Below are 26,981 nucleotides of genomic sequence, written 5' to 3' on the forward strand. Positions count from 1 at the left end.
GTGAACAGGGAACTGGGGGTGGGTGGCGGGGCATGCGGCGGTGCCAAGCCAAGGCCCCCCCCCCGCCGGTTGCCCCACACACAGAGAGTGACCCGTGCTGGGGGCGGGGCTGGCGGTGGGCAGCTGGGGAAGATGACTCTGATCACAGGCCAGGCCTAGGGACCATACCCATGCACGAATTTCATGTGCTGGGCCTTTAGTATATACATTTAAAAATCACAAGACAATGCTATAACTTTTGCTTTATTTTTTTATGTTTTTAAATAAGAGAAAAAACAACTTTAAAATATTTACCCAGAGATTACTATTTCTATTGCTATTTGACCATCCCTGTAGATCTGAGTTTCTAACTGGTATTATTTACCTTCCACATAAAGAACTGACTTTAGCTTTATTTAAATCCTCACCCCAGGATTAAGGATATTTTCTCCATTGATTTTTAGAGAGAGTGGAAGGGAGGAGAGAGAGGGAGAGAGAGAGAAAAACACATCCATGTGAGAGAGACACACTGATTGGAAACCTGCAACCAAGGTACATGCCCTTGACTGGGGAATGGAACTCTCGACCCTTCAGTCCATGGGCTGAACCGACTGGGGCTATTTAGCAATTCTTGAAGTGCAGGTCTGATGCAACACATTCTTTTAGTTTTGGTTTGTTTGGGGGTTTTTTTTGCCTGAAAATATCTATCTTTTCTGCATTTTTAAAGAATATTTTCACTGGGTTTAGAAATCTAGGTTGACAATTTCTTTTCCTCTCAGTTCTTCCAAGATACAGGCAGTCCTCGGGTTACGTCAGACTCAACGTACATCGTTTCGTGGTCCCGTCACCATCTCCCATTTATTTGTAAAAAAAAAAAAAAAAAAAAAAAAAGTTCTGTCATTTCGACATACGTATATATGTGCTTTGTGTTTTTTAATATTTATTTACCACAAGTAAAGGTCAGGAATTGTCATCTTTCTTTTAAATTTTTTTTGCTGTTTCACTTCATTACTGCTGTGTATGTGCTCCATGTGAGTGACGTAGGTGCTTATGTAGGTGGGTTCCGACTTACGGCAAAAATGGCGTTAACATTGCGCCGTAGGAACAGATCTCCGATGTAACCCAAGGACCTACTGGATCGTTACACTGTCTCTGGCATTATGGTTTCTAATGCTCTCCTGTATGTAACAAGTTGTTTTGATCTGTTTTTCAGCAGTTTGATGCTGATGTGCCTAGGTGTAGTTTCATTGCATTTATCCTACATGGAATTTACTAAGCTTCACAGAATTTCTGCACTTCATTTTATTATTATATTAATTACTTGCCTTTATAATAGGAAGTTTTATTGTTAATTGTTTTCCTTACTAGTTTCAGAAAGAGGAACAGATTAGCTGTTGGCAAAATCTAATAAAGCAAGTGTTCTGATTGCTAAGGATTTAATTTGAATGCTTTTAATACTTAGCCATCTAACACTTCAAATACAGTCCAGAATAAAATGCATCGACCCCCTCCCTTTCATACCCCATCTACATCACTTCAATATGGAAATATCTTCATTAAATATGATTCCTAGAGGAACGAGTTCTCTGGAGAGTATAGCCATGAGGACAGTGCACAAAAAGAAAAACTCAAAATAAAACTCTGTATGATGACTTACTAGTTTAAGGAAACAAAAACCTTCCAATATATTAAGAAATCAATCCAGTTACAGATGCACTAATAGGTCTATGAAAAGAGGTTCTGGTATAGTAACTGAAAATGGCCAGCTACTTACAAGATACACAAGCACCTCGCCTAGCACTGGCCCCCGGAAGCCAAACGTGTTCTCTCCACTCTAGGTCTCTTTATCCTGTTTCTTTATAGTCAAGTAATTTTGAATAGATGCTGCACATCATGAATGAAAGATTGTAGACACTCTGGATTCTGTCATAATAGGAACAGTGTTAACTTCTTTGTTTTTTTTTTGTTTTTTGTTTTTTTTTCTTTTTAAATATATTTTATTGATTTTTTACAGAGAGGAAGGGAGAGAGATAGAGAGTTAGAAACATCGATGAGAGAGAAACATCGATCAGCTGCCTCCTGCACATCCCCCACTGGGGATATGCCCGCAACCCAGGTACATGCCCTTGACCGGAATCGAACCTGGGACCCTTCAGTCCGCAGGCCGACGCTCCATCCACTGAGACAAACCGGTTTCGGCAACTTCTTTGTTATTTTAGCAGGTTCATAACTTGGTTGGCATCAAATGCAAAGTCTCTCATCCACTCCACACCCCCATAGTAGGTTGCAACTCAATTCTTAGTTCAGTTCCTTTAGCCTTAGCTGAGCTACTTGGGGGTCAGCTAAATATTTGGGCAGTTTATGCATAGAATTTGGAGCAACTTCTCTGTGCCTCTCTCCTTTCTCAAATTCCAACCCCCATTTTCCAGCAGGGATTGTTATCCCAAATTCTGTCCTCTGGTCATTTAGGGCAGTAACACGTTGTATGTTTCAACAGTTTTACTTGTCTGGCACAACAGTGATTGTGACCTTCCCTCAGACTAAACTTGTGAGCTGAGAATTCACCAGTGATAGTCTTATCTTCCACAAGGTGACTCCCTTCTAGTATCTGCCATCTCTGGCCACTCTCCGGTACCTCCAGGTAGTTGTTTTTTATATTTTTCTCCAGAGTTTATAATTGTTCTCTGTGGTAGAGTTGTTCAGATAGGAGCCACTCAACCATACTGGAAAAGGCAATCCTTATTTGTCTCATAAAAATGAGCGAATGCAAATGGTCTCATCTAAGAGATGGTAAAGCTGAGGCCAGGAGAGGAAACCAGGTCATGGTTATGTTTCAGAATGGGCAGTGAGAGCAGTCAGCTATGAAAAAAGTTAGGTTGGGGATTTTTAGAGTAAAGTTTTGAAAGAGACCTATTCCTGTGCAAAGCCTTTCTTTTGTGCATTACTAAATTGGGGATAATATTAGTATACTAGAGGCCCAGTGCACGAATTCATGCACGGGTGGTGTCTGGCCGGCCAGGCCCCAATCGGGTGGATTGGGGCTGGGTCTGTTGGGAGGAGGAGATGGTGGGAGGTTTGCTGGACGACTCCACCCCCTGACCAGGTGGTTCGCTGGCCGCAGTGGGCGTCATAGCGACCAGTCATTCTGGTCGTTATGGTCGCTGGCTTTTCATATATATATATATATAGATAGATAGATAGTTAATGTTCATTACATGCTTACTAGGTCTAATGCTAAGCCCCTTAAATGCATTCATTATCTCTTGTAATTCTCAAGAAAACTAGATGAGATTGGATTACTTTTCATAGGAGATTTTGCAGAGGAGGAAACTGAAGTTTAGTGAGGTTAAACCCAAGATGACACAGAATTGTTGGCATGATTAATCAATAATAATAATAATGACAATGAAAATTAAAATAATGGCTCATATTTATCATATTGTAGATAATATGAGGTGTTTTTTAAACACTAGATGTACGTACTATTATTATCACTCCATCCAACTCTATGAGGTAAATACTATTATTATCACTTTACCTTTTCAGATGGAAGAATGGAGGCTGAATCACTTGCTCAAGGACACATGATTAGCAAACAGTGGACCTAGGATTTGAACTCAGGCTCCAAACCCAATTGCTTAACCTTTATGCCCCAATTGCCTTCCTGTACTGATAAAACATCTGAAAAGGCCTTTCACCTTAGAGCCCCTGGAAGAGTCGGGCTCCCTTTCTTTCAGTAAATACCAGATCGAACGGAACTCACAGCTGTGGGCTTCTCTGCATGTGCACACTGGTGGTACCTGCAAATGCCAGTGGGTCTGAATCCACCCACGAACCCATTTCCAACCATTCACCAGGAACCCCAGCCTACAATGCAAATGAGGAACTCTTCCTAAGCAGGAATAAATTGCAATAAACTGCAGAGGTTCCCTCATCCTGTTTTTCACTTCATGTTTTGGATGCTGCAGGCTGGGTGAGCAGAAATCCCAGGCTCTGGCTACGGGCAGCTGCCCTCCTCCGAGTGCTGCCATGAACCACTTCCAGACCATCCTGACTCAGGTCCGGATGCTGCTCTCCAGCCATCAGCGAAGCCAGGTGCAGGCCCTCCTGGACAACCTGCTGGAGGAGCAGCTTCTCTCCAGGGAGTACCACTGTGCCTTGCTCCAGGAGCCTGATGGCGAGGCTCTGGCCAGGAAGATCTCGTTGACCCTGCTGCAGAAAGGAGACCCAGAGTTGGCCCTCTTGGGATGGGCCTGGAGTGGGCTGCAGGGTCCAGTGGTTGAGAGGGACCCCGGCTACAAGGACCATGGTGGTAAGTTGACATCCCCTTTGCTCCAGGAGCAATGACTGGCCCTTGGCACCTCAAGGATTCCCCTTCCTCTCTGAAAGGAAAGTCAATGTGATCATTCCTGTTCCAAGATGGGAAGGCAGACTTAGACAGGAATCAGACCTTCTGGTGGAGCTGGCAGGAGCCACAAGGGCTTGGAGAACTCAGTCTGTGATGATGGGTGTGCTGGAGGCATACAGCGCGCTTCCCACTCTGCTAAAGAGGAAATCCTCCTGCCCTGGCTGGTGTGGTTCGGTGGTTGGAGTGTCGGCCTTTGCACCAAAGGGTTGCAGGTTTGATCCTTGGCCTTGAAGGGGCACGTGTGGGAAGCATCCGATCCATGTGTCTCTCTCACATGGATATTTCATGCTCTTTCCCCTTTCCTCCCTTCCTCCCTCTCTTCCATTCTCTCTAAAAAAAAAATCAATGGAGGATTAATAACAAAAAAATCCTTCTGGAGGCATGCAGCCAAATGCCCACTTGGTTTACTCTCTGAGCTGCCTTGATGTGTCAGGCACTGTACTGGGCACTTGGGAGCCGCAGATAGACGGATCCGGGCTTGCATGCAAGGGGCTCACAGTCCAGTGGGGAAGACAGATGCAGGCACAATCAGAGTGGTTCAGTGATAGAGAAATGAGATGCCGCAGACAGGAGGGACCAAAAGGCTGGAGAGCAGAGGATGCTGTGTGTGCATATGTATACATGCACACATGTGAGTGTGCTTGTGTGCATGTGTGTGGGCATGTATGTGCATGTAATGCATGTCTATGTATGTGCATCTGTGTCACGGATAGAGACAAAAACCAAAGGACAGAGAGGGAGAGAGAAAGGAAGGGAGAGACAGAATATAAAGGGACAGAGACAGACAGATGGAGAGGAGGGAGGGAGGAAGGAAGGGAGAAAGGGGAAAAGGGAGAGAGTGGGTGGGGGAGAAAGAGCAGTAGAAAGAGGGTGAGGGAGAAAGAGAGAGAGAGAGACAGGCAATCGGAAGTAGATCAGAGGGAGAGAGTGTCTGATTTTTAAAGAGCAGTGACACCTGATGCATCTTAAGTCAGACAAAACAAGTCCACACCATACCGTGTCGCTCACAGCCTCGGCTCCTCACACACATTAGGTCTTCCTTCCCCAGAGTTACAAAGAGGTTCTCTTTGTTGCAAACAACCTTCTTCCCAAAGACATGGGTTTGTCCTTTCTCCTCTATGCAAATCTGTGCCTTTCCAATTTTATGAATTGGCGTCATAAATTCCTAGTCCTTCTTGGTCCCTTTATGGCTTCAGAGTAACTTGGAAACCTGGGATAATAGCAGTGATTCACTTTGCGAGAGTATTTACTGTGCGCCAGGTACAGCCTATCAGTAGTCGGCAAACTCCTTAGTCAGCAGAGCCAAATATCAACAGTACAACGATTGAAATTTCTTTTGAGAGCCAAAGTTTTTTCAACTTAGACTATATAGGTAGGTACATTGTTATTAACTTAATTAGGGTACTCCTAAGGCTTAGGAAGAGCCACACTCAAGGGGCCAAAGAGCCGCATGTGACTCGCGAGCCGCAGTTTGCCGACCACTGGCCTAGCCCATTCAAGCACCTCGTTACATGGTTCTCACATCCATCCTAAGCCCTTTGCTGGTCTCCAGCCTTATTCCACACTTAAAGAAGAAAGCAGACACTGCTCAGAGGTGACACAACTCTGGGTCCCCAGGTGGGAAGTGGTGGAGGCAGGGTTTGAAGTCAGATAAGCTTTTATCCTCAACCTGGCCTTGAGGGGGATAAGCCTTTTGATGGTCTTGCCTTTAGGCATCAGCGTGGTGTAGTAATTTCTCCAACTCTTCTGCCGAGACATAAGTTTACATGGTTTTGGCTCTCTGTGGTTAAATTCGCACCCAGGTGGTCTCCTGGACACAGCTTTCACATCTGAGTGTTCTCCCTGACTTCTTACCTGAGTGCCCTCACCCACTTGGTGGTCTGGGAGGAGGGCACTGGGCAGTGCAGAGGCCAACCTTGGGGGAAGTCGAAGCCTTTCTCTCTTCTAGACAAGCCCCCCCCTCCACCCCCCAACTGCATGTTCTTTCAGACACCTCCGCTCCTCCCTCCTCCTCTCTCTGGTTCCTGTTATTAACTGTGTTTCCTCCCTGGGGATGTAATATATTTATTTCTGACCCCACATGACTCTAGAAAGAGAACTGAGCTCAGGGTCCCATGGTCTTCAGGAAGCTGGGAGACAGAGAAGGGCAACTCTCTTTTCTGCTCTTTCTGTTGTCAACATAAGAAACATTCAAACCTGCAAAGAATTTTTATGCGTGTGAGCCAAACTGTAGACAATGGCCAGGAAGCATAATCTCAATGTAGTGAGATAATGCTCTGGGAGAACGGGTGGTTTTTCACCTATTTTTATAATTACCATCAACGGAGGAGACATAAGTGGGTTGCATGAAATCCATTGGTGATAGATTAGAGAGGTGGGAGAAAGCAAAGGGGGGAGGGCAGGGAACCTCTGGGATTGGACAAAAAGTGAAATGATAGGCACATGCTTGGGGACAGGATAGTTAACAGTCAACAATTAATATGGTAACAGTAACAGTGAGGGAATTTGTAATCTCTGCCCTCGTGCTTTGGTTGTGTCCTGAGGGGTCCTGAAAAAGAGAAGTTACAAGTTACCCCAACTGCCTAGCATGGAGCCTGGCATAGGATAGGTGTGCAGCATGTATTTGTTGAATGTTGGGTGGATAGATGGATGGATGGATGGATGGATGGATGGATGGATGGATGAGTGGGTGGGTAGGGTGGATGGTGGATGGAGAGATGAATGGATGGGTGGGTAGATGAGTGGGTGGGTGAAGGGATGAGTGGGTCGGTGGGTAGGTGGATGGGTGATAAATAGATGGATGGATGGGTGGATGAGTGATGGGTGGGTGGGTGGGTGGGTAGATGGGGAATGGATGGGTAGATAGGTGGATAGTTCACTTACTGCCATCATTCTCACTTTACAAATGAGTAAACTGAAGCACAAAGAGCTTCAGCAATTTGCCTCAGGTCATGGCCTGCAGAGGGAAGCTATTGGATCTCTCAAGTCCAGATCTATTGCTGCACTTTCTGCTTGGCTGCCTCTTTTGAACAACTCAAAGGAATACCATAAAAGTACCAAAAACCGGTTAACCAGCTTCAAAATGAAACCAGCCTGATGATTCAGAAGGCACCTTCTGATACTACGGCAGTTGTGCAGAAAGCCCACTTCTGGGACTGTGGCCTTGGGAGTCTGACTCTGCTACACAAAGCAGCACGTGTGCATCCAGCCCCAGGCAGGCTCAGGGAGGCCCAGGGGCCAAGGTCCTTGCCTGACAGAATGCAGCAGCTTCACTGGGGAATCAGAGCACATGCCCGGGCATTCTTTGGTTGACAGTGGGTGACAACCCCTGGAAGGGCGATCCAAGGCCAGAAAAGAGAGACTTAGGAAGGCAGTGGTGGGGAAAGAACCAGGCTGGAAGCTGGACTGCTCTGGGTCTGAGGCCCAGTTCAGCTCCTTGCAACTGTGTGATCTGGCCATGTAATTAAACCACTATGACCCTCAGTTTCTTCATCTCTAAAACGGGGCGATGATATAACCCTCCCAGGGCTATGGTGGGACTTAAATGAAATGGCAGCTGGGAAACTTTCCACGGTAGTGCTTGGCTTTAGACAAATAATTCTAGGGGCGCTTAACTGTAAGGAGAACTGGACACGGAAGTAATAAACCAGCAGTTTGAGGAGTTGAGAAAACAATTGTGTCTGCAGTCTCATTGGGAGCCTCAGATAATATCTCGACACTCATTTCATGCAAAAACACATTGCTGAGTGCTCGGGTGCTGTGGACATCTGAGCCATGAGGCAGTGTGGCCCCTGCCCTCAGATTGGCACATTGGCTAATTGGGCTGTGCCCTCAGGGCCTGAGTTCCAGTTATGACTCCCTGATTCCAAGGGGTATGACTGAGAGCACTTCCTGGGACCCCTCCGGGCCTCAGTTTCCCCATCTAAAAAGTAGAGGTAATAACAGTACCCAGAGTGGGGATCTGAGGATTCAGTGACCTCATCTAACGTAAGGCACATGCATTTCTGGCAAGAGGAAAGTTGGTTCTAACTCATCAGCCTTTGGGGCAAGCGCAGACCGGAGGTGGAACAGAAAGGTGACTGTGGGTGAAGGCCAATGTCAAGGCCAATGTCACTGCCCCTAGGTTTGTGAACAGAGTGAGGGGCAGCAGGGCACTTTTCCAAGAGGCTGTAGGACACCCCTCTCCCCCACTGATTTTATATATTAGTGTTTTCTTTGTCTTTCCTTTGTGTTTCATTGCTCTCTGTTTTCATGAGAACTCTGTTCTAGGAACTGTAGAACAAAGCCTCCTCGAGGATGCTGCCTGATTTATTGGAAAGGGAGGGACAGCCCAGGCTGCCAAGCCCTTCCTCCAGCTTCCTTCCCCATTTGGCCCTCGGATGAGAGCCCCAGGGCCGGGGCCACAGAGGAGAGGAGCTGTGCCCTCCCGCCCGCCTCCCTCCTTTCCCTGAACCTGGTCCTGCTCCTGTGGGGAGCCTCCCGTGCCTCCTGGAAGGAGGCAAGTTGGCGAACGAACTATTGTGACTATTGTCCTTTCACCTTGGACGGCTTCTCAGCCAGTCAGACCCATTTCACCTTCGCCCGCAGGAACCACAGAAGGAGAATCACCTGCACCAGGAAGTTGGCACTTCCCCGTGGGTTTTTTCCAGGCTGACCAATTGCCTATTCCATCCTCGGCTTGGCTCCATGCCTGATGCCTGAGCCAACCACAGACGGTTTCTGTTCTCTGTTGTTGTTACCTTGAACAGCACACCTGTGTGTTTACTTACTGTTTATTGGTCTCTCCAGCCACCTACTTGCTTGCCCTCTAACTTACTTGGTTTACCTACCCACCTACTATCTACTTATATCTATGTATCAACTTATCCGTCTTTCTACTTATCTAGTTGCCTATATACTTATGTATCAACTAATCCATTTGTATAATACCTACTAATAGGCTTATGTTCTCATATACCTCCTTACTTGCCTAATTTGCATACAGTTTTATTATCTCTAGTACAAGCATGTCAAACTCAAAGGCTAACACGGGCCAAATAAACGAGGTTGAAGTTTATGTGGGCTGCAAAAAAACAAAAGCTTCAATTTTCATAGAAACGTAGGTTTATTTCGATAGAAACGTGCTGAATTCAAAGGGCTGAAATAAATGATTAATTGTTAACATAAAATAATAGAAAATTTTAATAAAAATTAATATTTTTTCTTGAACATTAACTTACCAGACACTAAATAACCGCACAAATTAATATGCGTAACGCAAATAAACCTATTTTTCTTGTTCTCCGAAAGCAAAATATTTTTGGTTGCGCACACCAAACAAGTCAGTCCAAGACCAATGACATGGCAATCGGCTGCTAACATATTTGCTGCTGGTGTTAGTGGAGAGAAATGGTGAGCCTTCGAGTAAGGCATGTAAGGGAAATGAATGCAACACGATTATAGTAATCAGTCATTAGCGAATGTTGTAGTTCAATTATTAATGATTATGTATAACAGGATATTGTAAAAATTAAGTTACAAAATCTTTATTAAAACGTTTCTTACATACCATTATATTGGCTGGGCCACAAAAATATTCACTGTGGGCAGCCTGGGGCCCGCGGGCCATGAGTTTGACATGCTTCCTCTAGTACCTGGCTCTCCATTCACTGATCTCTTTCCTTCCTTTCTCACCTTCTTCCTTCCCTCCTCCTTAATCATTTATTTAGCACTATGACCAGCGAGATGATGAGCCCTTGGTTCTTGTCTTGAAGGAAAGATTTCAGTCAAGAGACAAAGTGCAGCAAAGCAAACACGAATTTATTGGCTGCAGCAAAACACACTCAGGACAGTGAAACAAGGAAGGGCAGAGAAGAAGCTATAGGAGAGCCTCGGCTGGGCTGCTTTGAGAAGTCAGAAAAAAGGGGGCCTTGGAGACAGGTTCAGGGGGTTAGCCTGGGACGAGCTGCCACTGCCCGTGCTCCCCTGCTTGCAAGTCTCCTGGGTCCCTTAGAGTTTCGGGGGTGCATGCCTGTGGGGAAGGAGAGGTCTCTTTGTCATGCTAGATCCTGACTTAAGACAGAGACATTCAGATGCCCAGGGCAAGACTGGCTTCAGTAGCAGTGAGAAGGCCCCTCAGCAGGAGGGTATGGAGCCCTGGGCTCAAGAGAATGGTCACCACCTCTGGGGGAGTTTTGAAGAGGAACATCAGCAGGAATACAGGATGCTTTCGTAGGGAGAAAATCTGGGCTTGGCTTAACCGGTAACCTGCCCACTCACTCCTTGCCCTATTCACTCAGTTCAGGAGGCTTGTCTTCTACTCGGCACCAGCCTGACCCTCTCCTCATCTCTCCACCATCAGGCTGCTGGAATTCAAACCCCCATCAGCTCCTGGCAAGGCAGCACTGTGCCTCTCTCCACCCAGGCCCTCCTTGTACTGATCAACAGGCTCTGCCACCAGCCAATCACACAGACTAGCACATGTCACTGATCAGCTCAGAGACCTTCTGCGTTGACACAGGCATGATCAGATTCTGGTCTTGTGGAGTGTGAGTCTGGAAGGGCCAGGGGGGTGGTTTGGAGAGACCAGGTGGCAGGCTGCTGCTATCGCCCATGTGAGAGATGATGGCATCCAGGCAGGCCCACCTCCAGGCCTGGCTGACTGTCACTGCGAGCTCTGCCCTGCCATGAAGCCGACTCAGAACTGCTTTGGCCTTGGCCATTGGAACTGGCTGCGTCTGAGGAAGGGAGGGACTCCCATACGTGGCCTCAAGACAGCTGAATGGCCAGGGATGCCTCTCTTGGCACCAGGTCATGGGACTGTGAGACTTCTTGGGAGTTCTAATATCCGTCCCTTCTGTTTTGTTAGCCTACCAAAGCAGGACTGTTTCAGATTGACTCTTAGCATTTCTAAATTGACTATTAGCATTGCTTATTTGTCTGCCTACTTCCTCTCCTGGGACTTCTGAATGCAGTGACTGTTTCAAAATAACCACCATACGAAAATAGGCATCGTTATCCTCATTTCATACGGGAAACTGAGGCCCACACAAGGGAAGTGAGGGGTCCAAGTGTTGCTGGTGAGATAAGGAAACCACGGTTCTTATCTTCTTAAAGGAAAGAGTTCAGTCAAGAGACGAAGTGCAGCAAAGCAAGCAAGAATTTATTGGCCACGGCAAAACCACACCTGGACAGGGAAACGAGGAAGGGCATGGAAGAAGCTGCAGGAGGGCCTCGGCTGGGCTGCTTTGGCTCACTGAGAAGTCAGAGAAAAGGGCCTTGGAGACAGGTGCAAGGGGTTAGCGCAGGAGGAACTGCCCATTGCTCCCCTGGTTGTAAGTGTCCTGGGTCCCTTAGACGTTAGGAGATGCACACCTGTGGGGGAAAGGAAGAGGGCAGGGAATGGCACAGTGTGGTCCCCAGAGGGAGAGAGCGCCCACTGAGTCCTCATCCTGAGGGTATTTGTCTCTGTCTTGCAGGTGGGAATCTTAGGGGAGGTCTCAGGGGAAGGTCTTAGTAGAATATCCATCAGCTTTCCAGGTTCGCTCTTTCAGGGTCGTGGTCTCCATTGATTGGTCAGAGCCGGGGCAGTGGGTCATTAGTCCAGCCGTGGGCAAACTACGGCCCGCGGGCCGGATCCGGCCCGTTTGAAATGAATAAAACTAAAAAAAAAAAAAGACCGTACCCTTTTATGTAACGATGTTTACTTTGAATTTATATTAGTTCACACAAACACTCCATCCATGCTTTTGTTCCGGCCCTCTGGTCCAGTTTAAGAACCCATTGTGGTCCTCGAGTCAAAAAGTGTGCCCACCCCTGCATTAGTCTCTGCTGGTGGTCCTGAGGCAGCCACAGAGGCACTTGTCTGCTTTTGCTGCTTTTCTGGGCCTGGAGCTAAAACACAACTGAGGCCTAGATGTTACCTTTAGGGATAAAAAGTCTGAGTGTCTAGATCTCGTGACCAGCAATGCTAGGGGAGGAAAGGTTACCTTAGGGCCAAGGTCCTTATTTTTCCAGTTTAGCCCATTGCCAGACACTGGGCTTTCTGCCCTGGTGACCTTCTGTACTTGGCCCATCGTCCTTGCTCTGCTGATGTCCATCTAACTGCCTATTACACAAGGTCACATACCTGCTAGTGACAGCTCTTCAGACTCCTAACCCAGTGCTTTTATTATTTTTATTGATTTTTTAGAGAGAGAGGAAGGGAGAGGGATAAAGAGATAGAAACATTGATGAGAGAGAAACATCAATTGACTGCCTCCAGCACAAGGGACTGAGCCCGCAACCCAGGCATGTGCCCTGACCAGGAATGGAACCCGTGGCCTCAGGGTTCCTTGGTTGATGCTCAACCACTGAGCTACACTGGCCGGGCCCAACCCAGTGCACTTTCAGTAAAAATGCATGAGGCTCTTAAGTGCTTGTTTCCCAAACTTCTTTCATTTCAGCCCCACCCTCATGATGTCTGCCTATCACCTCCACTATTATTTACTTGACAGTTTCTTTCAAACCACTTACATTTTTTATTCAACTTCATTTCCTAAGGAGAGTGTGTGTCTGTCATAAATGAAGAAGAATGCCACACAGGAGATAGGAAAAGAGAGCAATGTTGTTTGATTCTAGACAAATACTGTTGTCTACCGAAGGCTTGAGGCTGGGGGCTGCTCTCTGTGAAATGGGGACCTCAGACATTAGGTGCTAAAGACGTAGCCCCAAACTGAGACTGTCTCCTTGATGCCCTCAGGAGCATGGGCAGGGACTTGCAAGGGCACTAACTTTCTCCCTGGGCGAGTCAAAGCTATTTGCCACCACATCTGTGTGTCACTCCGAACACTGGGCACATATCCCATGTTTTGGGTAGCACCTTTTTATAATTTATGTTTCAGTTCAATGTCTTGGAATAAAATTATGGGCAAACCACTCATGCTGTGCAGGGAAATTCAGGGCGACTTGGTGTAAGGGTAGTGGTGGAGGGGAGTGGAATCTAGGATATTTGGGCATCTCTAGTCCTGGCCCCATCTTGCAGAGTACGGCACATATTGGCATCTGGCACCACTGTGGTCTCCATCATTTCAGAATGTTAGTGTGTTGAAGGGAGCCCAACAAGCAACTTTACAACCTCCTTCAGTCACCCTATTTTTGTCCACAAACAGGAACTGAAATTAACAGAGGCTGGGGAGTTGGGCTTTAAGGGAGTGTGGACAAATTAGGTGGTGTCTAGAACAGAGAGATCTGAGAGCTTGAAGCCACCTTGTAGGAGAAGAGTTTTCTGCTGGTCCCTTGCTGGCTTTCTTTGCATGCTGGCTTGGTCTTGGCGGGCTCCTGTCCTGACCAGACTGCTGTAAGGAAACAGGCCAGAGATGAGGCTGCCTGCTCCTGAGCTGAGCACCCGAAAGCACCACTGGGCAGGCTGAGGCTACCAGGAGGGACTGCCGGACTCGCTGCATCTCCCACACCATGCGTTGCCTGGCTCCACGCCCTGCAGGGTCCTACCTGCAGGAGCCCCAAGGTAAGAAAGTGGGTGGAGGAAGTTGAGGATGCTTCTTAATTTAGGGTGGTCCAAGCTGGTCTTGCCATCCCAAATAAACAGACACACTCTGGAGGGGGCGGTTGGGGGTAAGAAAGAGGGCCCTAGTCCAGCTATAGCTGTTGGAAGAAGTGAGGTGGTTGTGCGTTTCCTTCCACTTGAGGGGCAGTCAGTCCAGATGCCTGGGATGTGAGAGGGTTTTATCAGCCCTTGAAGAGTTCTGAGGGCCCACTTTCAGAGGGTGTGTTGTTAGCTCTCAGCATCGGTGGCCTGACTTGGCCAATCACAAGGCCCTCTAGCTGCCAGGTAAACACTGAGGGGTGCCCTTGAAGGACGGGACTCCTGCCAGACCGCACCCCATCCTCTGAGAAGCAGGGAAACCAAAGCCAGAGTCAGCCCCTTGGTATGGTTGTTGAGCCTCAGCCAGCTGGCCCCTGGACAGACGCTGCCCTCTCCCCAGTTTCCAAGTGGTGTTTTGGGGGAGGAGTGGGGGACAGGGGACAGATGGCGAGAGACAGCGTAGTACAGACAACTTGCACCAGCTCTGAAGTCAGAGCACAGGTTTGAATCCCGGCTGCACAGTGGGCTGGCTGCGGTGTGACACTGAACCTGTAGCCAGCCCTCTCTGAGGCTGTTTTCCTGGGCTGTCAAATGGGAGAAGGGGAAGTGTCTTCTGACAGGACAATGGTGAGAGATTAAAGGGTCTAGCCCAGTGCCTGGCACATTGTAGGAACTGACTGTCATCATAGGAGCCCGATATTATTGGTGTGGCCATTGTTGTGTGGTGGGAAGTGGCGGGACTCCTTGGCTCAGACACCACTGAAATGTGTGGCTTCCTCTGAACCCCAGGTTATGACAAGTTTGCCAGCTCTGTTGGATGCAGCCAGAACTTGTTGGGGAAGTTTGTTTGCTTTTTAAAATTTTTTATTTATTGATTCGAGAGGGGTGGGGGGCATTGATTTGGGGTTCCACATAGTTGCACATTCATTGGTTGGATCTTGTAAGTTCCCTGGCCAGGGACTGAACCCGCAACCTTGGCGTATCAGGTGGATGCTCTAACCAACTGAGCTATGGGCCAGGGATGTTGGGGGAGTTTTAGAGGGCCCACTTTGACCCACCCCCTCAGTTCCAGGTGAGGTAATCCAAGCCTGGGAAGGGAAGTACCCCCCCCCACCACCGGCAATTCCCCCCCCCCCACCCCCCGCCCGCCCAAAGGTCTCAGGGTGGGCGGGGCAGGGGTCCAGGATTCTGGAGGAGGAAGGCAAGAGTGATGTGGCAGGGGGTGTGGTATTGGAAATGCCAGGTTGCTGGGCTGAACCTCCAGTGCAGGTCCCTGAGGCGTTGTTTCTCTCCCCCCTGAAACCCCCACCCCCGCCCCGCCCCCCAAGGGCACCCAGCTTCCCGGAAGTAAAGCTCAGGGAGCAGGCTCTGGTTCACATGCCCTGCAGCGTGGTTTGCTGCCTTCATGGTGGTGAGCTAGACAGAAACCAGGGGGATGAACTCCCTGCAAGCCAGGGCGTGCAGATCACATGCCCGTGGGCAGGCTGGTGCCCCCGCAGCAGGGGACGCCCTGGAGGCGCCCAGGGCTGTAGGGGTGCCACGGAGGTGCTTCTGAGAAGCCACGTGGTAGACGCAGCAGGGGGAGGCTTGGATGCCTGTTTACTCCCCGGTCTGGTCCAAGCCTCGCGGAGGAGAATGAAAATGAAAGAGAAAAAGGGCAGCTGCAGGGGGTGGAGGCAGCGTGGCCAAGTCACTGGCCATCCCAGGCTCACCATAGCCCCGGAGCTGTCGGAGGGAGAGGCCGCCAGCAGCGCGGCACTGCGCGCGAGTCCAGGGAACAGCGGTAGGTGCGCAAGGTCCCCTCTGCCGCCCCTAAAGTTCGGCTGGGAATTGAGACTCTGAAGGGCAGCCACTTGCCGGACGGAGGTCACACAGCAAGGCTGGGAGCAAGGGAAGAGGGTGTGCAGAATGTAGACCTGGGAAACTCGTGGTTTCCAGCATCCCTTGAAGGACCCTGAGCTGGGAACCGGCGGCGCTGGGCTGCAGCCCCCCAAACGCTGGGGCCGAGGGAGGCGGCAGGGAGAGCCCGGTGGGAGGGAGGGAGTGTCCGCAGAGGGACTGGGACTCGGAGGGAGAGCGCGGAGCAGAAACAGGTGGTGGGGTCAGCCCGGGGCTGACTGACGGCGCCTCCTAGAGTCTGTAGAGGCGTGCAGGTGAGTGCAGGGGACGCAAGCTCTTCCTCCGTGAGTGCCCTTGAAAGGGGGGCGTGGGGCTCAGTGTCCCTGTTGGATCATATCTCTGCTCAGACTCTGGAGTCTGGGAACGGCCCTCCCCTGGGGGGATCCCCTGCAGGGAGGGCTCCGGGAAGTCCAAACTTGAGAAACTTTAGCCGCTGGAGAAATCAGCGCCTCTCTGAGGATATTGGGAGACGGGGTCTTCCCCAGAATGTCTTTGAAAGTTGGTATCTCTACCTGGCTTTGGGGTCCTGAGCCCCTGGAATGGGGGTGTGCGCTCTCTAGGGCCCCAGAATGCTGGAGTTGGAGCCACCATGTCTAGCTCTGTCTGGGGCCCTTAACACGGCAGTTCTCTGAGTCTCACAGGCCCTCTTTCCACCTGAGATGGGGAGGAGATACAGCCCAGAAGACCACAGTGCCCTGCTTCCAATGGCAGCCAGGGGTTCCTTACTTGGGCAAGAAGTCTTCCATCTGTGCACTTCCCTTCCCAACCCAACCTTCCCCACCCAAAGAACTACTTCAGGTCAACCAGAAGGTTAAGAAAATTGGCGCTTCTTGTTCTAGCAGTGATGAAGAAGCATTTTTCTGCCAAAGGCCATTTGGATATTTTTAATGTCACTAGAGGCTCAGTGCACCAATTTGAGCATCTGTCGGGGGGAGGAGGAGATGGGGGAGGTTGGCCTGCAGGCCTGCCCCATAGGGGCAATCAGGGCTGGTGGGCTGGGGAGAGGTGCCGTGGGAGATTAGCTGGCAGACCGCCTCCAATTGGAGTGGGGGGGGCAATTGGGGGCCAGTGGCTGGAGCAGGGGCCATGGGAGATTGGCTGGCCAGCCCCACTCCCAATTGGTGTGTGTGGGGGCAATCCGGAGCCGGTGCTGGCTGAGGGGAGGGGCTGCGGGCTGATGGGATGGGGTGGGCAATCTGGGGCTGGGCTGGGCTGGCCTGGGGGAAGGCGGGGGGAGGTTGGCCATCCAACCCCACCCCCTGATCAGCCGGTTGGCTGGCCTCAGAGGGTGTCATAGTGACTGGTTGTTCTGGTCATTGAGGCCTTTCTGGTCGCTGGCTTTTTATATATATAGATTATCAACTTAAAAATTATCAACTTAAAAATTAGCCTGCTATATTTGGTCAAACATTTAATTAACTCACCCCTAGTTCCTTGGCAGGGCCAGACCAAATGATGTCGCTGGCCAGACATCCCCCATCCCTGTGCCTGGCCTGGTGGAGATGAAGGGGGAGGGGAGGAGAACCCAGCAACTCATCTTCCAAACCCCAGGCTGCCTTAGACAAGGACCTGGTCTCCAAGATGCCAGGATGTGGACTGGAAGGGTCCTCAGAGATAACTGAGCCAGGGGGTCCCAACTTCCCACACATGGGATCCCCTGGAGGCTGTATAGTGTGCAGGTTCCAAGGCCCTGCCCCTAAACCCCATTGGCTAGGCCTGGGGGTGGGCCTCCAAATGGCAGGTTAAACCATTTATCCCAAGCGATTCTTATGTCAGGGGTCCGATGGTCATACACACATTGAGAGGCACAGATGTGCCCCAACCCTTGTACTCTCTCCATGTGATAGAAACAGCTGAGTAGTTGGTTGAGTCAGAATTTGAATTGAGGTCTTCAGAGGAGAAGGGAGGTTTTCCAAAGACTTGGACACATATGTGGTGAGTGGTCCAAAGACCGTTCTCCAAGAGGCATTGATTGACACTGGTTCTCATAGGGAGGAAACTGGTGCTTTTCTGGTTCTTTTTCATCCTCCTTCTGTTTTGTGTGTAGGGGTCTTTAACAGCACTCTAAAGGCTATGTGGTATTTGCTAAGGTTCCTTTTTAACAAACTGGTAAGGCAGCTAACATTATTTTGATAACCTTGTTTTGTTTTCAATGGCAAGTTACTGTGGTTTTGGTGTGTTGTTTTTTTTTTTCATATGAAGTAATCATAGAAAGTTTTCTTTTTCTAAAATAATAACAAATTTGACCAATGTAACCATTTTAAATGTGCAATTTAGAGGCAGTAAGTGCATTCACGATGTTGTGCAGCCGTAACCACCATCCATCTCCAGAACTTTTTCATCTTCTCCATCTTAGTCTGTCTCCATTAAACAATAACTGCTTATTCTCCTCTCCCCACCTCAGTCCCTGGCAACCACCATTCAACTTTCTGTTTCTAAGAACTTGACTATTCTAGGTGCCTCAGATAAGTGGAATCATGTAGTTGTCCTTTTGTGTCTGGCTTCTTTCACTTAGCATAATACCTTCAAAGTGCCTCCATGTTGTAGCCTGGGTCAGAACTTCATTCCTTTTTATGGCTGAGTGATAGTCCAATGTATGGATAGACCACATTTTGCTTATCTGTTTATCTGTCCATGGGTACTTGAGTTGTTTCCACGTTTTGTCTATTTTGAATAGCGCTTTTATGGCTATTCATGTATATGTCTGAGTCCTTGCCTTCAACTCTAGAAAGTTTTCTCTTTTTTTAATATATATGTTTTATTGATATCAGAGCGGAAGGGAGAGGGAGAGAGAAATAGAAACATCAATGATGAGAGAGAATCATTGATTGGCCACCTCCTGCATGCCCCACACTGGGTATGGAGCCTGCAACCCGGGCTTGTGCCCCAACCGGGAATCAAACACAGACCTCCTGGTTCATGGGTTGACGCTCAGCCACTGAGCTATGCCAGCTAAGCTAGAAAGTTTTCTTTTAAAATGAATATATTTGTTTCTTTAAAAATTAATTTAAGGAAAATGCTAAGGTAAATTATAGAATAGGTGGTATGAAGATATGATGAAAAATTCTAAAGGAGGCAGATGATTGGCTAAAGTTTGGGAGACTCTGCATTCGTGGAAAGACCTTGTAGCTATTGTAACAATCTAAGCTGTGGGACTGAGGGCTCCTAGATCAAGGGTAGAGCGGCTGAGGGACTTTTGAAATGAAAAATTTAAGAATAGAGGAAGTGTCCAGCGGTGGCAGGAACGGAGGTCTATAAAGTTCCCTTGAGGGAAGGAGAATCGTAGTCTTCCTGGTGGTCAAGAATGCCCTGCCAGGTGAGTCAGTGTCTTCTTGGCGAGTGGAAACTCAGTTTCCTTGGAAATAAAACCTCGCTTAGTGCTCAGAATGTGTCAAAAAGGAGACACGAAAGGATGCTCATTCAAAAATTCAGATTCCCAGGCCCTGCTTAGACCTACTGAATCAGAACTTAGTGGGGGTGAGGCCCAGGCTGCTATGTGGTTAGCAACTTTTTCCAGGCAGGTTTTCTCTCTCTCTCTCTCTCTCTCTCTCTCTCTCTCTCTCTCTCTCTCTCTCTCTCTCTCTCTCTCTCTCTTCTGGGGCAGTTTTAATTCATAGCCAAGTCTGTCAACTGTTGAGCTCTGTATACAGATCCTGGCAGACAGGGCCAACCTGGGATTCATCTCGGAGTTTCCAGTACCCAGCAGACGGCTAAGTGCTGGTTTAGGTGTCATATTAGGTAGAGCGAGGGTTGAGCACAGCAGCCTCATTCCCCTCCCCGCCCCAGCAATCTGGCTCAGGCTCTCTTCCCTCCAAAATGTGTTGACTCCTTTTCCAGGTCATTGACTGCAGCTAGAAATGTTGGGACATGCAGAGGGAAGGCCACTGGAGGGTGGGGAGGCCAGGGAGCCGGAAGGAGGATTACCTTCTGCACTAGCACTGCAGGCACCCCTCAGCCCCTGGCTGCAGGTCTTACAGTGTGTCTCCTCCCTTTTTGTCCCAGGGCCACCAGCCCCCCACCCCCAATAACTGTACCACTTACTGACACATGCACAAACCAAGGTGGTCTTGTTTGAGTTCTAAGATTCCCCAAGTTGTGATGAGGTGGATTCCTTCAATGGGGGTCCAGAGAGATAGGTGGCTTACCTGAGCTCTCAGAACTGGTCTCTGTGGGGGCATCTGTGAGGTTCTTTATATAAAAAAATTTTTTTTTATTGATTTCAGAGAGGAAGGGAGAGAGGAAGAGAGACAGAAACATCAATGATGAGAGAATCATTGATTGGCTGCCTCCTGCACGTCCCACACTGGGGATCGAGCCTGAAACCAGGGCATGCACCCCAACTAGGAATCGAACCAGGACCTCCTGATTCATAGGTTGACATTCAACCACTGAACTATGTCAACCGAGCCAATTGTGGGGTTCTTTATGATTTCCAGACCCCACTTGGGAAAAACCAGAGCTGAGTTGTCTTGAGTGAGGCTCCCTGGGAAGCAAACTAGGAGATGGAGATTTGCACATAGAGGGTTTATTGGAGAGAGGACATGGTTGGTCGGGGAGACCCGAGGGGAAAGGCAGGAAGCAGGACTGGGGAGAGGGAGGAGTTGGATTACGATATAGTCATATCAAAGGTCTCAGCCAATCCCAGGGGGAACGCTGAAGCTGGGCCAGACTACAGGGTTATCTCACATTGAGGCACGGGGATCAGACCTTTGCACTCTGCTGCCACCAATCATCACACGTGGGCTACCCCTAGAGAGAGTGTGACTTTGGATTATTTTGAGAGAGCTTGAGCTGTGAGCTTGAACCAGTTGCCGTCAGCAGCTGTTGCTAATTGTGTTGGTCTGAGCGACACACCACAGTATCCACCACACACGTGTAAATTGTCAAGTCAGAGAGTATCTGGAGGCCAAGGCCTAAACGGTCACCTGAAGTTGTGTTTTTAACTGTACGCTGGGCAGCCCCTTTTGGGGAAGGGAGGTTCAGGGCCCCCCACCCTCTTGAACCAAACAGCTCCCTCATCGCCTGTTCTGAGATTCGGGCTCTTTTCAATTTCATTTGAAAGCCACTGCTCTAGAGTGACATTCGGACTTCACAGATGTGGGCACTGGAGACCAGAGACGGAAAAGGGCTCCCCTATCACAGCCCATCAGATGCAGAGCAGGGCCCAAATCCCAGGTCTCATGAGTCCCTATGTTGATCTCATCCTTGGTCTGTTGAAACTCAGCCATCTCTATGGCCATGCCCGTCCACTCCCTCCCCTCTCCCTCCAACTGCTGAGAAGCCCTGTGATCAGGGCCTGAGCCAATCATGCTTCCATTTTGGGCTTTCCTGCTCTGAGGCCCCTTTGTTCAGCACAGAGGGGGTGGGGAGCTGTGATGGAAATGCCAAGATACTTGAGGGTGCTGGAACTGGGGGAGGAGGGGGTGGGTCCACTGGCATCCAATGGAACTCCATGCCCCACAGTTCCCAGACAGCTTATCTCTTAACCGCCTTTCAGTCCAAACTGGCATCAGAGCTGGAAAGACACACCTACCATCCCAGATGCCACAATTCCCATGCTTCCTGCTTCTCCCCTTTGTGGAGTTGACCGTGTGGGTGTGCAGGGCCAGCCCCCTCCAAGACCTTCTGTCGGAATAGACCCTCCTGTGCCATTGTGGGACAGAACAGTTTAATCCTGCCTCTTTCTGCCCCAATCACCCACCCATTCCAGGCCATCCTCTTTCTAGCAGGTCAGAGACAGAAGGGACCTTAGAGGGTCTCTGAGACAAGGGTTACAAACCCAAATGCCTGAAGGACCATAATAGTGCAAAATGGGGTCAGGCAGAAGGCAATAGGGGAGAGTGGGAACTTTGGCAACAATCGTGTACTCTATATGGAGACGTTGCAAGGGTAATTAAGATACCCATATACAAACTCAGATTGCCTTGGGAGATAAAATACCTATGGGTCTGACTCAACCCTCATTTTTGAGTCATATTCCAAGTCAAGCCCCCTGAGGCATAAGAGCCTGCAGTTAGAGTCGAGTGCCAGAGCTAACCAATAGCAGTATTTCCAGACCTCTCCTGACATGGAGCTTGTCTGGCCTGCTGCCCTCTTGTACATGCTCACACTCATGCACACACTTGCATGCACACAGGTCTTCTGATCTCCCTGCCTGGAAGAGAAGAGACTAGAACCTCCAGCCACTTCCAGCCCCCTAAACCCTCAGCATTGCCACATACCTCAGTTTCCCTTCTGTCTCTTGTGACTTTCTCAAGTCCCTCTAGGAAGTGAAAGTCTTGAGTGGGACCAGCACTTTCTTATTTTCCTGTGGTGCCCACGTTGGGCTGGCAGACAGCGGGCCAGAGTGCTGGGGATTTCTCTTCTGAAGGAGGCCCTGCCTTCCCCTGTCCTCCTCCAAGCCCTGGCCATTCTCATCTCCTTCACCCAGAACTGCAGGCTCTTGGGCCCAGATTGCCCCTCCTGGGGTAGCCTACAGGGTCTCCTGAGTGCAGGTGTTCCTTTCCCAGTATCAGTAGGTGCCAGGCTCTGTTGGGGAGCCACAGAGATACTCCACCCCATGAAGCATCCATCGTGTTTGACTTTGCTTTGTTTTTTGGTTTTTTTTAAATATATTTTATTGATTTTTTTACAGAGAGGAAGGGAGAGGGATAGAGAGTTAGAAACATCGATGAGAGAGAAACATCGACCAGCTGCCTCCTGCACACTCCCTACTGGGGATGTGCACGCAACCTAGGTACATGCCCTTGACTGGAATCGAACCTGGGACCTTTCAGTCTGCAGCCCGATGCTCTATCCACTGAGCCAAACCGGTTAGGGCTGCTTTGTTTCTTGTAAACTTCAGGAGCCTTTCAACCTTGCTAACTACACACCTCACTTCATAGCACTCTATGGTCTTTGGTCCACATAAGGCAACTCTTCAGTTTCCCTCTTCCCTTTCTGTCACCCGTTCCAACGCATTCAGTGTGTGTCCTTTTGTATATATGTGTCCTTTCTTTTAAATCGAATTTATTGGGGTGACATTGGTTAATAACATTATAGAATTTTCAAGTGTACACCAGTAACTCTATAATACATCACCTGTATGCTGCATGGTAAATGCACTACCAAAAGTCTAGTCCCCTTCCATCACCGTATATTTGACCCCCTTTACCTTCTTCCTCCTGTTTGTATGTATTCTTGTAAAATATGTGTTGCTTTTTGTATGAGCACGTTGTCACTCTGCACGTCTAGAACTGGGCTACCAGAGTTCATCCTGTTTTTTTACTTTTTAACTCTGTGCTGTGTTATGACAGTCCCCCCGTGTTGCTCTGTGTGCATTTGGTCTGCTGCTTCTAATCACTGCACCATCCTCCATGGGTTGTAGTGGCTACTTTTTCCTGTCCCTCCCCCAGCAAGGGACGACAGGTGGCCTCCAACTCCCTGTCACCACTCATAGCACAGCAGTGAGTATCCTCAGATGTGTGTCCTTGTGGAGCTATGGGAATAGTTCTTGGAGCTGCACAGACCCAAGAACAGAGTTGCTGGGTTGTAGGGTCTCTGCATCCTTAGCTACGCTACGTGGTCCAGGTTCTTCTCTGGGGCGGTCACACCAGCCCTCTCCCTCCAGCCCGTTTGAAGGCATTGCCCAGCTTTCCAATTTTTGCCGGTTGTACAGTGTCAAGTGACAACTTGCTGTTTTCATTGTGGAGCTTACAGCATGGAAGCACGTCCAGATGTGTCACTGTAGGCGAGTCACAGCAAACAGATGAGGTAGACACGCGATGCTAATCCAGCACAGTAGACCTCACAACCCAGCGAGGCTAGGTCGCCCGTGTGAACTCACACAGTTACTGTGGAACTGGGGTTTGAACCCAGAGCTCACCTTCTTAACCCCTGTACTATAATGATCCTATTTTGTCCCTCTTCTAAAATATTACCCGGGTCTGCACCACATCCTTCTAGGCAGGGACTTTATTTTGAAACCTCTTTAGGGGCCCTGGAGACCCGAGCTGGTGCTTTTCTTGTAGGAGATGCTCAGTAAATCATTGTGTTACGGAGAGAGAAAAATGTGCAAGAGGTTTCTTTGTGTTTATCTGGAGGACTGCAGGGTGCAAGAGAGAAGAGGAACTTATTTGACCTGAGACCCACAGAGATGCTGATTGGGTGCTGGTTGTGGTAGATAAGTATCTCTGGGTGTCTGCTTCCTACCACTGTCTGACCTCCGGAAGCAACTTCTTATGCGGGTGCTGAGGGGGCCTTGGGGGAATAGAAAGGAGAAAGGCACGAGAAATCTAGAATCCCAAAAGGCCTTGACTGTATGGACTCGCACACCCAGTTGGTGAAACTCGGGTTCCGAGGGGTAAAGAAATGAACTCAAGATCAAAGATAGCCCGGCTGGCATGGTTCAGTGGTTGAGCATCAACCTATGAACCAGGAAGTCTCGGTTTGATTCCTGGTCGGGGTGAATGCTTGGGTTGCAGGCGCGGTCCCCACTGAGGGGCATTCAGGAGGCAGCCATTAAATGATTCTCTCTCATCATTGATGTTCCTATCTCTCCCTTTTTCTTCCTCTCTGAAATTATGTGTGTGTGTGTGTGTGTGTGTGTGTATAATTTTTTTTTTAAGATCAAAGGTAGAGCTGGAACTCAAACCCATGTCTCTAGACACACAGTTCTGAGATTTTTCCATTCCTTCCAGAGGAGAAGTTCATAGTCAACAAGTAGGAAGGTATCACTTCTCATACTCTTGCAGTGCAGAGCAGTGCTGAAGGTTTTGGGGGGTCCACAGAGGAGCCCCTTTCTCCCTCTCAATTCCTCCTCAGACCCTCAAAGATATATGCCCTCTTCCTGGGAGGATGTTATGTTGACACAAGAAGAGCTTCATAAACGGAACGTCGAGCTGCTCGGGTCTGACTAAGGACATTCTGGTCACATTGATTTCCCCAGGGTGGGCGGGGGTGGGGGGGAGAGAAAAATGAATTTTTATTTCAGAAACCATTTTGGTGCATACACTCTTTCAAAACCTACAGTATAGTCTGAAATGAAAATAGAACTGATCCCCAGAAGGGACTTTTGGTGGCAAAAGGACTAGGAACATTTTTTCAGTTGGATGTGGAAGGTGGTAGCCCGGGGGGAAGGGTGGGTTCAAAGAGGACCTTCTAAAAATACTGCCCATTTACCAAAAACACACAGACTGCTCTGCTGCGCCCCAGAAGCTCCTCAAAAGGAGAAATCATCTTGCCACCCACATCCTCTCTCGCTGGGTGAAGGCACCTCCCCAGGGGCACTGGGGGCCAAGAGTGACTAGCAGAAGCTAAGACTTGGGAGCCAGGCAGGTGGTTCAGAACCCAGCTCCCCACTCTTCTCTCTGAGCCTGATTCTTCCTCGGAGGGAAGGGAATACAAATATCTAATGTGTGAGTTAGACTAAATGGGGTCATGTTTATACATCATGTCATTTGGTGCTTGGCACTCAGAAGGCACCTGTGAATTCTAGTTACACATCATTCCTGTTGATGGAGGGAGCCCACCACGTGCTGGAACCCAGGTTTAGGTGAGTGAGACGGACAGGGGCCTGCCCTCCCAGGGCTCCGCCTCTATGGTCTGCCCTGTGCTGGGCAGCTGAAGGGGCCTCTCTCCTCTGCAGTGTGGTGACCAGGGCCATCTCTGCCGTCAGCCCCCCGCCCCCCCCCCCCGCCCCCTGGAATTGCAGGTGGGAGAAAGGGTCTAGTTGAAGGGCCTTTGAATAATATCCTAAGCATCTAGAGCAGTGGTTCTCAACCTTCCTAATGCCGTGACCTTTTAATACAGCCCCTCATGTTGTGGTGATGACCCCCAACCATAAAATTATTTTTGTTGCTACTTCATAACTGTAATTTTGCTACTGTTATGAATCGTAATGTAAATATCTGATATGCAGGATGTATTTTCATTGTTACAAATTGAACATAATTAAATAATAGTGATTAATCACAAAAACAATATGTAATTATATATGTGTTTTCCGATGGTCTTAGGCGACCCCTGTGAAAGGGTCATTCGACCCCCAAAGGGGTTGCGACCCACAGGTTGAGAACCCCTGATCTAGAGACACAGGAAACATGGTCGTGGGACCACTTGAGGGGAGAAGAGCTAGACTGAGAGACAAGTAGATCTTGGCATGAATGGGAGGCACTGTGGCCTTGCTGGAGAGATCTAGACTAGGAGCCTAGACTCTTGGGTCTGAGTCCCAGCTCAGACTTAACGGGCTTCCTCTGACTATGGGCCTCCTGAGGGCTTGGTGCACCACACAGAGCCCCCCTTGGCCTTTTGAGGGTCCCTCAAGGTAGGTTTCATTATTCTGATCCAGTGGTGGGAAAATGGATACTCAGTTAAGTCACTTGCCTAAGGCCTCCAGCCAGAATTCAAACTCAGGCTCTGCAGCCAGGTGGCCTTGGACAAGTGTTTGAGAATCCTCCTGTCTAGAATGCATACCACCCCATCCTGCCTTCTCCCTGAGGCTCTTTGGGAGCTCAGTCGGAGGGCATGGAGGTGGAGGCAGAAGTCTACTGTGAGCTGCAAATCCCTGTCTACTTAAGAGGATGTTTGCAAAGTGCAGGGTTCATTTTGGGGAAGGGAGGTGTCATGGTGCATGTTGGGGGTGTCAAGAGTAGATTTCTTCTTGCCCAGGTTGAGCAGACCCTGGGGTGGCTTCTCTTAGACACCTTCTTGGTGGTGGTGATGAGTGGTGGCAGTGGGCAGTGATTACACTGTTCCTATGGGGGCTGTGAGGCTTCCTTAAGCAAAACAACAGAAATCTTGGCTTGACAATGTGGAGATTCAGCCAGGAGTGGAAGAGAAAGGGTCCCTTAGTCAACCTCAGAGGTAAGAGGTGAATTATAATAAGATAATAATAATAATAATAATCTACACTAATAAAAGAGAAAAATGGTAATTGGCGTACGACGATACCCTTTTCATTGGCTAATCAGGGCTATATGCAAATTAACTGCCAACAAGATGGCGGTTAATTTGCATATGTAGGCACAATGCAGGGAGGTGAAAGGGAAAGCAGGAAGAAGCCCCCTGCCACTGACAGTGATTGGAAACCCGGGGGGGAGCTAAGAGCTGGGGGGCAGGGCAAAGGCGGCCCTGGGGCCGCCTTTGCCCTGTCCC

The 26,981-nt window shown here is 49.1% G+C and overlaps 1 protein-coding gene across 7 annotated transcripts in view; it reads left to right on the forward strand.

Annotated features, from left to right (window-relative positions):
* The first annotated feature begins 3,937 nt into the window (after nucleotides 1-3,937).
* CIITA (class II major histocompatibility complex transactivator) overlaps nucleotides 3,938-26,981 on the forward strand; it is a 53,270-nt gene continuing 30,226 nt past the window's right edge. Inside the window, exon 1 of one of the 7 annotated variants that reach the window (XM_059693156.1) lies at nucleotides 3,938-4,291. In XM_059693156.1, the coding sequence (XP_059549139.1) occupies nucleotides 4,009-4,291 (283 nt within the window). In that variant the 5' untranslated portion in view covers nucleotides 3,938-4,008. Of the gene's footprint in view, nucleotides 4,292-13,619; nucleotides 13,872-15,290; nucleotides 15,733-15,848; nucleotides 16,103-25,226; nucleotides 25,381-26,981 lie in introns of those variants that run through there. The other 6 variants (XM_059693158.1, XM_059693161.1, XM_059693157.1 and 3 more) reach the window with 6 other exon arrangements.

The sequence above is a fragment of the Myotis daubentonii genome, chromosome 4 (assembly GCF_963259705.1).
Source record: "Myotis daubentonii chromosome 4, mMyoDau2.1, whole genome shotgun sequence".
Lineage (NCBI taxonomy): Eukaryota > Metazoa > Chordata > Mammalia > Chiroptera > Vespertilionidae > Myotis > Myotis daubentonii.